This window comes from Pleurodeles waltl, chromosome 12, assembly GCF_031143425.1.
Source record: "Pleurodeles waltl isolate 20211129_DDA chromosome 12, aPleWal1.hap1.20221129, whole genome shotgun sequence".
NCBI classification, from domain to species: domain Eukaryota; kingdom Metazoa; phylum Chordata; class Amphibia; order Caudata; family Salamandridae; genus Pleurodeles; species Pleurodeles waltl.
In genome coordinates, this window is record NC_090451.1 from 104,573,654 (window position 1) to 104,586,177 (window position 12,524).

The 12,524-nt window shown below is 46.3% G+C and overlaps 1 protein-coding gene across 1 annotated transcript in view; it reads right to left on the reverse strand.

The window, feature by feature from the left end:
- Window positions 1-3,994: 3,994 nt before the first annotated feature.
- The window catches only part of LOC138267959 (uncharacterized), a 172,012-nt gene continuing 163,482 nt past the window's right edge, over window positions 3,995-12,524 (reverse strand). Inside the window, exon 6 of the mRNA XM_069217249.1 lies at window positions 3,995-7,395. Within this exon, the coding sequence (XP_069073350.1) occupies window positions 6,650-7,395 (746 nt within the window). The 3' untranslated portion in view covers window positions 3,995-6,649. The remainder of the gene's footprint in view (window positions 7,396-12,524) is intronic.

Below are 12,524 nucleotides of genomic sequence, written 5' to 3' on the forward strand. Positions count from 1 at the left end.
CTACAACTCAGATCTGTGCCCAAAGCTACTCTCTTGCCTACTGCATCACCCTTTACTTTATCGTTTGTACACAACCCTGGAATTTGGCAACAATGGTCCTGGATGCAGATGGAGTTCTTGCGGTTTGTGGTTTCTCTCAAACCTTGGTGCTATTAACTGGGTCTTCACTGTTTTTCTTTTTACCTTCTGAGCTGTACTTTTTAAGAACTGTTTTTAGACTGGATACTTGACAAGGTCACTATGGGGAAATCTTCCCCTTCTATAGCTACTGGTTCTCTATATTTCATCGCGCTCTTTGTATGACAGAGTGGCATGCAGCGGTTTTGTTAGGCCCAGATGTTTAACTGGATAGTCGTCTAACTGCTCTTCACTACAGGAGTCCATCATGCATGTGTCACATCCATCGTCCAGTGTTGAGTGTGCACCTCTTCATATGCATGCCCTTCTACTGCGGAGTTTCAAATAAGCCATAGTATCCTCAAGAATTTGTTTTTCCTTTGATTTAGGATTAGACAACTTGGATATTGTGTATGATCTTCACTCAAGTGCACTTTCCAGGTGGTGATGTGTCACCTTCTCCCTCTTGCTCTCTGGAGTCATGGCTGCAAAGTGTCTTGTATCAGGATCAATAAACACTGTCCTTCGTCTTGACTCTGGCAATTACTCGAGCCCTGTAGATTATTTTTCTTCTTCTCGATTCCGAGAAGCATTTGAATGTTGAGAAATCTGTTCCCTGTTAACTAAGCAAGAGAAAGGTCTGCAGCTCCTATCTGGGCTGGTCTTGCTTTCAAGGCTTTTCCGGTCTGCCTCAAACAAAATGGCTTCTTTCTAAGACTGTTTCTGGAGCATTGAGGACTGTTTGAGGTTGATCCTCTTCAAGTCTAGAGACGAGCGTTTTGAGTTCTCACTTCAGGTGTTTAATTTGAGCAGGTGATTGCCGCTGGGTGCCACAGGCACTTATTTTATCTCATCAGACTTTAACCCAGAGCAAGAGAGAGAAAAACACACAAAAAGAAAGAAGGAGGAAGAGAAACAATGATAAAGGGGGGAATGCAAGGATGAAATGGAACCTGAAAGAGTGAGATAAAGAGGCCGGGAGTGTCTGGTGGTGGATTAAAGAGTTTTCTAGTGGCATCAAGACTATGCGCCTTGCTATTCTGCACCCCTAGACTTGTAGCACCAGCCACGAACTTTTGAACAAAACGTAGCGCCATGACACTTATTATTGCACAAATGAACCCTTCCCCACCACCCCCCACTCAGATTCCGCTAACCGGTATGGGTCCCTTGGTGCCTTGGAGTCACTGCTGCTTAGAAAGCTTCTAAAAGTCTCTTTTCGAAGTCAGGCTTCTCCCTTGTGTCTCTCTTCATCAGCCTCTCTTTGCATACAAAAAGTGTCGACCTGGAGTCTCTCTGTCTCACGAGTCCTGGGTTAAAGTGAGGCTTTCTTTGGTTGAATGGGTCAAGGGTCAGGCTCCTCACGTTCTAAGTGAGTGACCGCTTCTTCCAGGCCGATAATCCCGGGAAGGGATACAGTCTTCTCCCATTTCTGCCTGACGAAAACTCTTCTCGAGCCCTTAGGCTACTTCAATGTTTTGCAATGTAGTGAACCCCCTCTAGGCTTAGAGTAGAAGGATGATCATTACACGCTCAGCAATTGGTTTTCTAATGGTCTCAGGGAAGGCACAAATTGCAAACCCAATGAATCTGTGCCTACACTGCACAACAACAGGGGAAGACGTTAAATGGTGTATTTTTCATAACCCAGCCTCCTACGAGTCAGTTTCATATGACCACATCCTCCAGTGATGGGTGTATTTCATACAATGGCGCATGCGAATACATGCGGCAAGAGAAAACCTCGCTGATTGCCACTTTTCCAGGACTCAGCCAATGCAATACATCGACCAGCCACTGGGTGGCACTGCTGCTCCTAGGCAGGATTGTGCCTCAAGCTGCTGTAGGGCAGAGATCTTAAAACATTTTTCTGCTGAGACCCCGCTCCTCCCCCAAGCGAAATATTTTGAAGTCAGATCCTCTTCAAAACTTTAGAACAAGGATTGGGAGACTAGGAGAGTCAGGGCTGAGCGCGTGGCTTGTGCTATCACTTCAGGGGTAATTTTTCTACAGTTTATAATCACAATAAATGTGAGACATAAAGGCATCAAACAAAAACAGAAACTGACCGAAAATACTGCTCCCCATAGCTGGGATGTGGTGAGGCCCTCACACTCCTGGGCCCCAATGCAACTCAAAATAGGCGGTCTCCTTTGCCTGTCTCGCCCCTTCTCCAGCATGCCAGGTAAACATGCCAGTCTTCCAGTGTTGCGCCTCCCTCTGCAGCAAGAGAGCCCTCAGACCTAACACATGCAAATAAAATGAGTCTCCATAGCCCTCTTATAAAGTAGAACAGCCATAATGGTGATGCAGTGGGCCCCTCGCACCACAGGCCACAGTATCATTGCACCTGCTTCTCTAATGATAGCTATTGCATTGCAAGCAGACTGTCTCCTCTGCCTTTTGTTAAAACATGGCACCCCCATTTTATCACATTCCCCCATCACCATCAGCTCTCTGTGGCCCATACAAAGGTGTCTTCTCTGCTTCAATTTTCTCCTCTATTGTGCCTAAAGCAGCTCTGGCACACCAAGGGTGCAATAGGCCCTAATGCAAACAAGGAAAGGTGGGAAAGAGTCACAACTGGGGTTTAGTTGGCCCCTCATACCGATGCGCCCCAGTGCCACTGCACCTGAAGCACCAATGAGAAGACCTATAGCTCTGAGAAGCAGGCTGCTCGCTCTGCCCACTCCTCTGGGCCCCCACACCTAAGCCTGACGCGTAAAGCAGTGAACAACATAAAATAAAGAAAAGAGAAAAAAACAAGTTGCGCCCCCCCCCCCCCCCTCCTTATTGTTTGAGCCTTGTTCCCTGCACAGCAAGGGTCACCTGGGCCCTAATGCTAGCAGGGAAAATATCCATGTGAACGGAGATTAAAGTATGGGACTGACATGACCACGCTTATTTTCCAATATTCTTTATTACAATGCAGACCTTGAAGTGAAGGGGATGAAGGGGTAAGTTCCCCTGTGCAGTACAGGCAAGGGGGATAGAGATCTCAAAAAGACACGCTCCTTTTTTTAGGATGCCTGCTACCTGAGAGAAATGTAAATGTGTTTAATTGGATAATAATCAAATGTAAAGGATGTTTAGCAGCCAGTGTATGTTTTAACTGAGAAAGTCACTCTGAGCTTTATGGTGACAAAGTTATTATTTTTGAGAGGTAACGTAAAGGTTTTACCACCTGAGTTCTGCAACTCACCCTTTTAATAGACACTATGGGCCTGATTCAGACCTTGGCGGACGGCGGAGGCCATCCGCCAAGGTTCCGCCGCCGAATGACCGCACCGCGGTCAAAAGACCGCGGTGCGGTCATTCAGACATTTCCGCTGGGCCGGCGGGCGCTCTCCAAAAGAGCGCCCGCCGGCCCAGCAGAAATGCCCCTGCAACGAGGACGCCGGCTCAGAATTGAGCAGGCGTAGTTGCAGGGGTGCGACGGGTGCAGTTGCACCCGTCGCGTATTTCAGTGTCTGCAAAGCAGACACTGAAATACTTTGCGGGGCCCTCTTACGGGGGCCCCTGCAGTGCCCATGCCATTGGCATGGGCACTGCAGGGGCCCCCAGGGGCCCCGCGGCACCCCCTACCGCCATCCTGTTCATGGCGGGTTTCCCGCCATGAACAGGATGGCGGTAGGGGGTGTCTGAATCCCCATGGCGGCGGAGCGTGCTCCGCCGCCATGGAGGATTCATTGGGGCAGCGGTAAACCGGCGGGAGACCGCCGGTTTACCCTTTCTGACCGCGGCTGAACCGCCGCGGTCAGAATGCCCTCGGGAGCTCTCGTGGTCGGTGACCCTGGCGGTCACTGGCCGCCAGGGTCAGAATGACCCCCTAAATTTTGGCACTCAGCAGAAAATGATTACACATTATTAAAATATATACTTTAAAAACTTTGATTTATCTTAAACAATCAAATTGCTGCAGCATATCAGATACAGTTTTAAAATAATGGTTTACATATTCACAGTGCTTTGTGTAACAGGCTGGGATCTTGTAGCTCTATAAAGTCACTGTTCTTCACTGAACTTACCAGCATTCAGACATCTGCAGCGATCACATTACCCCAGCTGAGACTTCATGACGTAAAATAGTACATTTCCCACAGATTAGTATAATTTGCATTTAGTTTTCATTTATGGTGTGAGCCTTATTTTATATGCGTTTACCTTAAAGTGAAAAAACAATGAAATAGTTACAAAATGCCACCACATTCACTCACACCTAGCCCCCAGAGTACCAAGGGCCAGATTTACAAAGCATTTTAGAGGTTGCAAATTGCCCTATTCACAGAATTGGGTTGTTTGCGACTGCAAAAAAGCATTGTTTAATGTACAAAGCCCTATTTGCGATTTGGTGACCTATTACCGAATTGGAAATTACATTTGAGAGTCGGTATTAGGAAGGGGCGGGTTTAGAGTGTCCCTTCCTAATATTTAATTGCAGAGATATGTGTGAAATCCTTGCAACCGAAATGCAGTCGCAAAACATTCGCATTTTAACACCTACTTTAACTAGGTGGTAACCCATTCACAATGGGAAGGGGTCCCTTAGGTGCCCCTTCCCCTATGAGAATGATTGCAAAAACAATTTTTTGAGAGCAGGCAGTGGTCCCAGAGACCACTGCCTGCTCTTAAAAGAATGAAAATAAAACTTTTCATTTTTCTTTTTGAAACACATCCCGTTTTTCTTTAAAGAAGAGGGGCTGCATTTTAAAAATATAATTGCTTTATTGCAATGCAATCACAGACATGGTGGTCTGCTGACCCCAGCAGGCCAACATCCCTTTGAGTTTTGTGATTCCCAATGGGTCGCAAAGCGAAGCCTACCTCATGAATATTAATGAAGCAGGTCTATATGTGACCCCCTGAGAATCGCAGAAAGCATAAAGCACGCTTTCAGGAGATCAAAGTCCTCACCTTAGCAATACAGATCAAACATTTCAAAGTCAAATGCTCTTGTCTGATGGAGCTAATGCAGCTGCCTCTGGAGTTCTGATATTCTCGACTTTGGTTATTTGACACATTTTCAGGATGTCTTCATCTACAAGTAACATTTGAACTGCAAAGAAAGCATGGGATATTTGAGACCTAGGGCCAAATGTACATAAGGACTGGTTTGCTATTACCAAATAGTGACATTTTGCGATTCGCTAGTTGGTAATCGCAAACACCCATGTGATAAGAATATATTACCACCTAACCAAACACTAATTTAGCAGGAGCTACAATGTTACAGTGTCACATAAACACGATAACTGCAACTTTAAAAAGAAGATAAAAAATAACCGACCATTTAACTAGGAATCCAAGGTGCACACAAAATAAATAGCTGAAAAACCAGAAAAGGAGCACCCTGCTCACACTCAGCCCCAGTGCATCATAGTAAATGCAGTACAAGTTAATCCATAGAGTAAACTGTAGTTTTTCACCTTAGTATGTGCAGCAAGTGCTGTAAATCTCTGGACACGTGTTTGTGGGTAATCCCTTCATCAGCAGAGAGCAGCTTTGTCTGAGGGGTTGCTGGAAGTGCTGCTAAAAGTCCTCTCACGTTTGTGTACCACTCACTGGTACTGCATTTTCCATGATGCATTGAGGCTGACTGCATGCTTGAGTGTGAGGCAGGGTGCTCCCATCTGTTTCCTGTTTAAGGAGGCTCCCTTGAGCCAGTGAGTTGACAAGCTCTGGTTGAAGCACCTGCGTGCCAGTGAGTGGTACAGAAACCTGAGAGGACTTTTGGCAGCATTTCCAGCAACCCCACAGACCTAGCTGCTCTCTGCTGATGAAGGGCTAAACCCAGAAACACGTGTCCAGAGATATACAGCACTAGCTGCACCCACTAAGGTGAAAAACTACTTTATGGAGTAAAAACCAATTTGTACTGCATTTACCATAATGCAATGGGGCTGACTGCATGCTGGAGTGTGAGGCAAGGTGCTCCCATCTGTTTCCACAAAATAAATGTCTGTTTTTAAGTTAGTATACATAAATTAAATAAAACACTTTAAACTATGTTTGTGGCTAAAGAGAAAGGAACCACTTTTAGGTGGACGTGAACACTGCACAAGCTTTGTGCTGTCTCTTGAAGTGAAGGAAGCTAATGCTAAACGCTGTGGTGGGCAGAGGTAAAATGTGAATGACAATTTAATTGACCAGTGGATGAAGCCCACTAACGAAAAGCTTATGCATGTGATTTGTATATGATTTTTTTTTTTAAAAACGATAGTCTGGGCAGACAGCTAAATTGGTGTCACAGGCCACACATAAAGGCATGAGCTTGTTCTGACGGCACGATACAGGTCATGGCACACTGGTCCTAATTTACAGGCTTTGAGATGTCTCTGATGTCCTCTAAGACTGTCTTGAAGCTAATAAGATTCAAATACATGTCTATACCACAGTAAAGTTGTTGCTTCCTCTCTACCCTGTAACCTACCAAAGGTCCTTGGGTGAGAGGTGGCCTATGCAGTAAAGGGACCTTTCTTACTTTCAGTCCAGCCTTCCACCTAAGAATTTATACTCATCAGACCTCTCAAAGTTAAACCCGCTCCCATTCCTCATCACTCAGGAGCCGCAGGTTAATGCTCCTATAGTGAAGCAGGTCTGCAGTGCGGAATGTTTTCAAGGCTCTATAGACTTTCAGGATCACTGGGGGTATAGGATGGAAGCCTCCCTCCTCAGCCAGGAGACGGAAGTAGCCCTCCTGTAGGGAGTCCAGCTTCAAAAAGTACTTAGGTGGCTTGCCAGCAGCCAGGTAATGCTGGTACTCATGGTCCACTTCAGCCGCCATGACCTCCTGCGATGGAAGGCGGCAAGACCCCGCCAGCACTGCCAGGCAGTATCGCACCTGGCAATCAAAGAGGATAAATGGACAAACAGTAGTGCAGAGGCCGATGAAGAAGAGGTTGGGTAAATCAGGGTGGATGAGATGCTTGTAGAGTGGGGGAAGTGATACACCACCAGCCTGCAGTCCTGTTTGCTGCATGAGGAATGGGAAGCGGTAATTGTACCCTGTGCAGAAGATGAACGCGTCGGCTTGCTGCAGGGAGCCATCTTGGAAGCAGACACAATTTGGGGAAAAGTCCTGGACAGCAGGTGCTTGCTGAAGGTTGGTGGGCAGAGGGCACTTCAGGAGTGTATTGCGGTGACTTAGGATCACTTGCTTGGCCACAGTGCAGATCTCCAGGGCAATATCAACACCGGAGGGGCCGGCACCCAGGACGACAACCGTCTTATCAGTGAAAGGTTCAGGGCAGCGGTAGGCATGGCTGTGAAGGATGAGACCTGGGAGGAGAGTAAAAGGAAGATAAGCCTTAGGAGAGGAGCGCAAAATAGGTTAAGTCGTGGGAGAAGAGATTAAAATAAAACAATTCTTGGGAGAGGAGCGTAAAAGAAGTTAATTCTTGGGAGAGGAGAGCCATAGAGGTTAAGTCCTAGAAGAGGAGAGTAAAAGAGGTTAATTAGAAAATAAGGCTTGAGAGAGCAGAGTGAAAAAAAAGGTAAGTCTTGGGAAAGGACAGTAAAAGAGGACACGCTTTGGGATAGAAGAGCAAAAGAAGATACGTATCGGGAGAGAGGAGAGTAAAAGAGGATAAGGAAGTGTAGGAGCCAGGGAAGACACCATAGCAACGAACACATTGTTTCTAATCACTTATGATGACAGGCAGACAGTGTGAGAATTATAGAAATGCTCTAAAGGTGACATTACAAGGCACACAGAATCACAGAATTTGATGTTTCATAAGTTGTCAAGAGGCAAATAGGATGAAAAGCATGCCCCACGACTGCCCTGTGAAAATGATTGTGAAAAATGCATGCAAATCAAGTATTCTTTGTAATAAACATGCAGCAAAAAAGATGAATAATAAAAGGCTTTATCATACAGGGGTGCAGCACAGGTAATCTGTACAAACCATATCATGTATATGGCACAAAGGATGGCATTTTAGTTTCCACTGCATGGAAAAGAACCATGTTTAGTAGTAGCAACTGAAGGTCAATGGTAGACTTAGGCCTTTCCCTCACACTTCTCTGTGCCCCACACTCCTGTTCTGAAATGTAATGAAACAATAAACAAAACAAGCATTGGCAAAGCCAATAGGTCTCGCTTATGTGAGAGCTATTGGCCTGGCAATGTGTGTTAGCCATGTTGTTCACCTGTGCGGCTGCTGTTCATCATGGCTAAAAATTAAAGGAGTCGAGTGGGGTGGGACAGACTGCAGCTGGGTAGATTGAGGTAGAGTGGAACGGGGTAGATTGAAGTAGAGTGGAGTGGGGTAGATGGCAGATTGGAGTGGGGGAGTTGGGTAGATTGGAATGGTAGACTAGAGTGGGGTAGGTTGAATTGGTGTAGATTAGGGTGGAATGGGATAGACTGGAGTGGAGTAGATTTGGGTAGGCTAGGGTAGGGTAGATTGGAGGGGTAGAGTGGGGTAGATTGCAGTAGTGTAGATTGGGGTAGATTGGAGTGGGAGAGTGGGGTAGATTGAATGGGGTAGAATGGGGTGGAGTTAGGTAGAATGGAGTGGATTGAGGCAGATTTGAGTGGAGTGGAATACATTGTGATAGACCGGATTGGAGTGAGGTAGACTGGGAAAGAGTGGACTACAGTGGCTTGGGGTAGATTTGATTGGAGTGGGGTAGACTGGAGTAGGTTGGAGTGAAGTTTAGTAGGGTGGTGTGGGGTAGACATGGTTGGGATAGACTGGAGTGGGGTAGATTGGGTTAGGGTAGATTTGAGTGGGGTAGATTGGAGTGGGGCAGATTGGATGGGGTAGATTTGAGTGGGGCAGATTAGATGGGGTAGATTGGAGTAGGGTAGTTTGGGGTGGAGTGGATAGATTTGAGGGATATGTGGTAGTATGGAGTGAAGTGGAGTGGGGTGATTGAGTAGAATGGAGTGTGGTAGACTGGGGTAGAGTGGAGTGGGGTAAATTGGAGTGGAGTGTGTTAGACTGGAGTGGTGTAGACTGGAGTGAAGTGGAGGGGGGTGGATTTTGGCACAGAAGAGTGTTGTAGAGTGGAATGGGGTTCATTGAGGAGTTGGGTGGATTGGCGTAGAGCAGTTTGGGGTAGATTGGAGTGTGGGAGCAGGTAGATTAGATTGGGGTAGATTAAGGTGTAGTCGAGTGGACTAGAGTGGAGCGAGGGACATCGGAGTTGGGTAAATTGGGTAGAGTGGAGTGTGATCTATTGGGGTAAACTGGAGTGGAGTTGGGTAGACTGGGGAAGAGTGGAGTGCAGTGGATTTTTGGTAGATTGGAGTGGAGTGCGGTAGTTTGGGGTAGAGAGCACTGGGGTAGAATGGGGTAGATTAGGGTAGAGTGAGTAGACTGGAGGAGGACAGAATGGGTAGATTATGGTAGGGTAGATTGGAGTGCAGTCGGGTAATTCGGAGTGGGGTGGACTGGGGTAGGTACACACAATTCCTCAAAGCACATCTTTTCCACAAAAGTAATGATAGATAAGTACATACAATGTTTCTAAAAACACAAAACCATCAAAAGCAAGGAAGTAACAGTGAAGTTCTATATTCCAACCAGTAATGACACACTGAGATCAGACTGGGGGAGTAGCTGCAGGTAGGAAGCAGGAGACCAGGGTATTTTGTCATCCAAGGTGTGTGGTTAGGAGGTGGTCTCTCAGTAAGTGCTTGAGAGTTGGCGCCAGCCCTTCCAGGCACTGTGAGCAGCCTCGGGGCACGTGGGTGAAGTGGGCTGGAAGGCCTCAGATTTCGGGCATGTTATGTTTAAGTAAAGTGAACCGAAGGGTGCTGTGGTCAAATTAACACGTGTTAGTGACCAGCTGCAGGGGTAGAACTGCTGTTGGTGTTGGTTAGTTTGTGGGAAGGTTGGTCACTACCAGTGACTAGACCAATTTTATATGTTAAGTTATATATTAATCATGTTATATTGATGTTGTATGTGTTTCAGGACACACTGGCCCGAATAAAGCAAAAAACCAACAAGAGGGTGCATGGGATGCTTGAATTATTCTCAGCCACTAGTAATTACTCGTGGCTGCATTCCAGTCCGTTGTTTTTCTGCCCAATGTTCCACTACAGACTCAAACCACCATCATGAAATCAGAGTTGATTCTGTTACAATAGGAACAGTCCAACTGCATTGTGTGAATTGACACCGCAAGGACCCTTTGCGTCACTTCACCAACTCAGGAGAGGTTCCGCATCTTTTTTAATCGATTTCCTATGTTTATATTTTTGGACATTTTATATTGTGTACTTTTACATTTTTTTCGGAGTCTCTCCTTCGTATGCAATACAACAGTTGCCTCTTATCATGACAGCAACATCCCTTTTAAGAAGACAACACATCTGCCAGGTACAAAACACGGATTGTTGCTAGTCCAGTGCACACAAACTAAACATCTTCTCATATTTAGCTACAATAGGCGCGCCCTGGATGCCTCCCGCATGCGCGTGTGGCCAAAAGGAAAAGTCTCCCTTAATTTCAGGTTCCTATATATTCAGTACATTGTGGAGTTTCAAGTCTACAATAGGCCCTTCTATCCTGCGGACGCTGCTTGACTTTCCTTTCAGCAGATTATAACTGGCAATAATATTGGGTTTGCTGTTTTTTTTTTAAGAAACTTCATCGGTTCGAGGGCAAGAAGTTGGAGAGAGTCAAAGCTTAGCTTGCATTCATTATGTTTCTCAATGTTATAATACTTGTTGTTTATGGATCCAGCACCAAGATAATGGATATTTAAATCTGTTCTTAATGGGGTTTGGGATGCCTGACATTTTAACCAATGTGCCTAGCAATTATTTCCAGATTGTGAAGGGTAAATTCAAAATTCTGTTTCAAAATATGAGACACTTACATTAATGTGACACCAAACAAATAATATTGTGGAACTGAAGAAGCTTGGAATGCTCACAATATAATATTTAATTGCAGTATGAAAAGTCAAAATTGTATTTATAGTACGTGGGGATACAAAGTCAGCTTTCTCTACAAATACTAAGGTTTCAAAAACTCTTGTACAACTGCTGTCCGGAGCAGAATCTCATTTTTTTTCTGCAAATGTTTAATGTTAAAACAGAGGGATGCGTGAGTTACCAGAGAAATAAACACTACGGCCCTCATTACGAACCTGGCGGTCTCATGTCAGTTTCGCTGTGGCGATCGGACCGCTACCAATGCAGCAGTCTGAGCGCCATATTACGACCGTGGTGGTAGTGCAGCGGTCGGACCACCAGCACCGCCAGGATTAGTCATCCCGGCGGTCTGGTGGTCGTGGCGGTCCCAATCCACCAGGGCAGCGCCACAAGCAGCGCTGCCCTGGGGATTATGATTGTGTTCGCCGCCAGCGATTTCATGGCGGTAGCACCGCCATGAAAAGGCTGGTGGAGAACAGGTGGAGGGGGCCCCAGGGGGGCCCCTGCACTGCCCATGCAGTTGGAATGGGCATTACAGGGCCCCCCCTGGCCAGCGCAGTCGCAATGTTCACTGTCTGCTTTGCGAGCCAGAGACAATGCTGTAGGCCATTTCCCGCTAGGACAGCGGGCAGACACCGGTGTTTCCACCCGCTGACCCAGCAGGAAACTTGTAATGGGCCCAGCAGGGAGGCAGCCACAATGGCGGCAACCTCCCTGTCAGAATTTCGACAGGCGGGCCTTTCCATCCACCAAAATCATAATAAGGCCCTACATGTCTTACTATAGACACAGCCCCCAGGTACTCAAAAGAGATTTACAACTTGTTTTTAACAACTGTTGATTCAGGTGAAAATAAGTAGTTGGCAAACATCTTTTATTAAACCTTCCATCCCACTGAGGCTACACGGAGTGTGTTTGCTGCACGCTCTGTTTTAGGGGGTGGCCTGAAAGCATGACTGGGCCTTGCTTTAAAAAGTAAAAAATGACTTGTGGATTCCCATCACAGGGGACATACTTTGGGGAGTGATACATTACTTTTAACTGTGAATTCTGTGTTCAAAGAAAAAAAAACTGACCTCAATAGGCACAGAAGGGACACAGGAGGCTGTTAATCCCAACATCTGGGGGGTCGTGAGGGGAGACCAGATCGTAAACTCCTTATCAGTGACAAGCATTGGCAATGCAAAGTTTATGCCAGCTTACATGATTCCCAACTTTTTAGGGTCAGTAACGCAAAATGTGCGAGCTTCATGTCCAGTGAGTAAAACTCCAGGGCGCTACAACCACCAAGCCTTGTTTATGCCCAGTCTTAGAACAACACGTGAAGGTCCAGAAGGGGGAAATCAGAGTTGGGGCAGCAAGGGTCACAGAACAGAAAGGTTCACGTTCGACATGGTGCTCAGCTAACTGAAAGATGGACACAGTCCTACGAAACCAAACTCTGACCACACAGTGACTTGGGCCGCTTGCGGTGTAATTAGCAGTGTGGCCTTGCAGACCAGCCATTGACCTG